The sequence below is a fragment of the Cyprinodon variegatus genome, unplaced genomic scaffold (assembly GCF_000732505.1).
Source record: "Cyprinodon variegatus isolate N-32 unplaced genomic scaffold, C_variegatus-1.0 Scaffold658, whole genome shotgun sequence".
In the NCBI taxonomy this organism is placed as follows: Eukaryota; Metazoa; Chordata; class Actinopteri; order Cyprinodontiformes; family Cyprinodontidae; genus Cyprinodon; species Cyprinodon variegatus.
This window is the reverse complement of record NW_015151111.1, coordinates 172,320-176,395: the sequence shown is the minus strand read 5'-3', so window position 1 is coordinate 176,395 and position 4,076 is coordinate 172,320. Positions and strand designations below refer to the sequence as shown.

The 4,076-nt window shown below is 39.5% G+C and overlaps 1 protein-coding gene across 1 annotated transcript in view; it reads left to right on the top strand.

Annotated features, from left to right (window-relative positions):
* The first annotated feature begins 291 nt into the window (after positions 1-291).
* lbh (limb bud and heart development) overlaps positions 292-4,076 on the top strand; it is a 9,400-nt gene continuing 5,615 nt past the window's right edge. The window contains exon 1 of the mRNA XM_015393829.1: positions 292-484. Within this exon, the coding sequence (XP_015249315.1) occupies positions 456-484 (29 nt within the window). The 5' untranslated portion in view covers positions 292-455. The remainder of the gene's footprint in view (positions 485-4,076) is intronic.

Genomic DNA, 4,076 nt, shown 5'->3' with positions numbered 1-4,076 from the left:
AAATCAGCGCGTTTTTTTGGTCATTCAAAAAGGGAGGAGGGGATGTAAGATTCATTTTGTTGCCTTGGAGACTACAAATCAATTGCAAGTTGCCGCATCTCACCCCTCCATTCCCAATGAGCTGCCTCTGTCACTGCTTGCGTCATCAGGGCTGAGGGCGGACCCCCGTTGATGGAGGCGTGAGTCAGGAGCGCTCTGATTGGCCGCCGCAGTCAATGAGCTGCCATTGAGGATTTCGGGCTCCTGCTGAAGGCAGGCTGAGCGCACCGCCTCTCATATAAATAGTGAATCCAGCTGGGCTTTCTGATCAGACGCATCAATTGGCGGAACCGATCTCTTTGTCTGGGCTGTGCAACTTGCTGCACTGTTACTTTCGCTTTTCTTGAGCATCTTAGGCAATTAAAAACTTTTAATTAATAATCAGATTTGACGGAATTGACAGCAGGTGTGAATTCATGTCTGCATTTTCACCACAGATCTACTGGTGAGTACCCGCATCTCCTCTAATGACACCTGTTACTGGCTTGGATTTGTTTATATTTTGTTTTTTATGCCACTTTATTGTGAACCTGTTGTAAGAATATGGTTATCCGTTTGCATAAAAATCCTCGCACTTTGTTGATTTATACCTGAGGCGGAAGAACTATGAAAGAGCTGCTTGAGGTTGACTTTGTTTGGTGATTTCCCTCTGAATCAGCCACCTTTGTTTCTCTACACCCACTCTTGTTTCCTTTCAGATCTGTCGGGTGTTGCCCCTGAACTTGGAAAATTTCAGGGTTACACGGATTAAAGGTGTAGGCAAATCTAAGGTCTTCCACCCCCCCCCCCATATTCCTTCAAATCTCCACCTTTCTTTTGAGTGTCCACATTAGTTTGACTTTTCTTCTCTTAAACTTCTATTTTTGTACTCCATGCTATATTCAGTGTGCAAAGATTCACCTTTCTCCTCATTAATCTCTAGTAGCTGCAGGTGCTTTGACATTTAAAGGAACATTTACTTTAAACATTTACTTGGAGCACAAAAGTGAAATACTAGACTCTTACACAGACAAATTACACAGCAAAATGGTTTGGAAGATATGCAAGTTGTTTGAAATCTCATTTTGCAAACACCATTAAAACCTCAGGCGCCTCTGTCTCTACCAGGAAGTCAAGAATCTAGCTCTACTGTAGCCACAACTTTTTTCCTGTCTTTGTTTTCTTGCACTTGGCACATGGTCGCCTTTTTTTTTATTTAATCTCTTTCAGGAAGTTATTTCCTTATAGCAGGAGTTCCTAATGTAATTAGGTAGCATAGCTGGGATGTTTCTCACAAGGTGGGTCTGTCTCCAGTGCATCTAAAGCAAAACACTGTGCTTCAGAGCAATGATACGAAAAATCTACTTTGTTGGCAGTGACACAACTTGTTGGTAGAGGAGTTGAGTGTTTGCCAGCTGTACCTGCCAGGTTATGCGACTTGGCTGGTGGGGAAACATCAAGTGGGCCTGAACTGTCAGCAGCTTTGCTCATGTTGCCACATGGGTGAATATTTATGATCATAGTAGTGGGAACTGCTGGGTGGCTGCGGCAAACAATGTTGATGATGACGGATGCAGATTCTTTACTTTTACAGATTACTGCTCCTTGGGTGTTGAAATCCAGTAAGGGCAAACGATGTGGGCAGAAGGACTTTGGCATGTCTGACAGAAACTAGTCAGGATTATGACAAAAGGTATAGATTTAAAGTAAGGTCGATCTTTAGGCAAAGAGCTCAAGACTGTTAAACCATCATTTGAGTTGAGTGTTTAAAAATGGGGTTATTATGCAATTAGTTGTAATTCTGGATAAAAGAATCAACAACTTTAGGGACCTGGGGGTCAACATCTCTTCAAATTATGTCAACCAAATTAGGTTATATTGATATCCCAAATCTCAGAACATCATTGATTAAAGGCCAATATGGTAGCAGCTCTTTACAGCTGAACTCTGGAGTACACATACCGGTAGATTACATTTAGTTTTTTATCATCTGTTGTCAGCGTGGAAATGTCAATGGGGTTGGATTAATGGTGTAAAAATTAAAAAAGCCTTCCATCTGTCTCAAACTTCTCTAAAAGATTATAAGGTGGTATCAAGTCTCCCTTTTGGGGACATGTCCTTCAATCTTTGATGCTTGAAATGACCCAAAGGCATTTGTTTCATCCCAGGTAAAGTTGTCGCTAAATACCCTCCCACTTCCTCCTCATTGTGCCCCTTCATGTTTTATTGGGCAATGTTCTGTTATTCTAAGCTGAGCAGGATGTTTATACAATCCAAGACCAGAAATATGACTGGCAAGACCAGAGTGTTTATCTTTTTCTTCTCTCTCACCCCATTCCTGTCTCTTCATTGTCTCCTCAGGTCCTTTCTGTCCTTCCTGTCCTTCATCCCTCTGTTGTCCTCTCTTTTCTACATGTCCCCTTGTAGGGAACAGTGTGAAATGTTATAGGTTCCTGCATTTTTCCTACCCAAACCACTGCACAGGCATGTAATCTTTTTATTTTTAGACATCCTTCTATTGTTTCAGCCTGTTGATCTGGTCTGTGTAGGAACTGTTGCTTATCCAAAATCCGTCGGAAGTCTTTTGCTTTTTTTTTTTTTTTTTTTCTTCATTTCCCAGCCACCCGGCAACCTGTGGAGAAAATTTTAGAGATGGAAAAATTGAAGCCGCCTTTGCTTCAGGGTGTATTGACCTGCTAGGATTGAGTGAATCATGTGACATGATTCACCCTGATCTGGATGGCAGTGTGCTAATTTTGGTTCTTGATTATACTCTCATTGCATTTTTTTGCATCCAAAAGATGGTTGATGGACCAATTATTATTTTTATTATTATTTAAAAACTTAAAAAATTACTTATTTGTACACTGATAATGGATTCTGCTTAAAGCTGAAAAAACAAAAACACAAAAATCTGTGAGATGTCTTATTTGGCAGGCTATGAATCCTGAATTGTATACCAGCTAAGGAGGTTTTGGGCATTTTGCTGTTGAGCTACATATTCCTATGGTAAAGGGTTTGCATTACTCAGTTGTCCTCTCCTTGTGTACTGAAACTCAGACAAGCAAAGACAACTAATCTGGGTGTAGACTGATGGATAAGATCCCTTCTCCCTTATTTATTTGCATTCGGATGGCTCGGTGACATAGGAGCACCCTGTGCAAAGAGCCCTATTGCACATTTAAAAAAAATCCTAACAAAGAGTTCTTAAACGGTGACTGTGTAACCCAGGAACTGCATCATAAATCCTTTTTCTTTGTGAGTTTAATGTCTCGTGAATTCAGAGTGAAAATTGTTCTTTTGATATTTAGCACCTGTTTTGAGGAGTGGAGAACTTGCTTTACTTCCTAGCTTCAAAAGTCAACGTGGCTACAGATCATATCTGCCCAAGTTCAACAGGTGTTAGCAGACACTACAGTGAAAGTGCCGTTCTAGCAGACACCTCAGTTTGGCCTTATAAGTTGTCTCTTTTGGATATTTCTAAAAGTGTATATGACATCTGTTGGTTCTTATGAATATTTACTGTTCTAAAAACAAGCGTTTTCAGATTTTAGTCCTATTCCTACTTTCCAAATGCCACACCTGCTTTGTACAGATTAGGATAAAAGGGATATTCATATGAAACAATAGACTGTGCCCCCTGTAGACATTACAGTTCCTCAGGTGAGTGAGTAAACCAGGTGACGGTCAGTAAACTCCTGGGAATGACTGATCTGTGATGACTACAAAATGATGAATCAGAAGCTAGAGGCTCTAATTGTTAATCAGCACAATGTATGAAACTGCTTTTGTCTTGCTGTTTTTTATTGTCTTTATTTTTTGCATTGTTAGTAACTCTGAGTCATCAACTCATCTCATCTCAAATCATATTTGGAAATTCCAAAAAACATATTTCATGTATTAACTGTGAAACTCAAGCAGGTGTTTTAACACCACTGGTTTCAAAAACGTGACTGTCAGCTGATTGTAACATTTTACAGATGGTTGGATATATATATATATATATATATATATATATATATATATATATATATATATATATATATATATATATATAT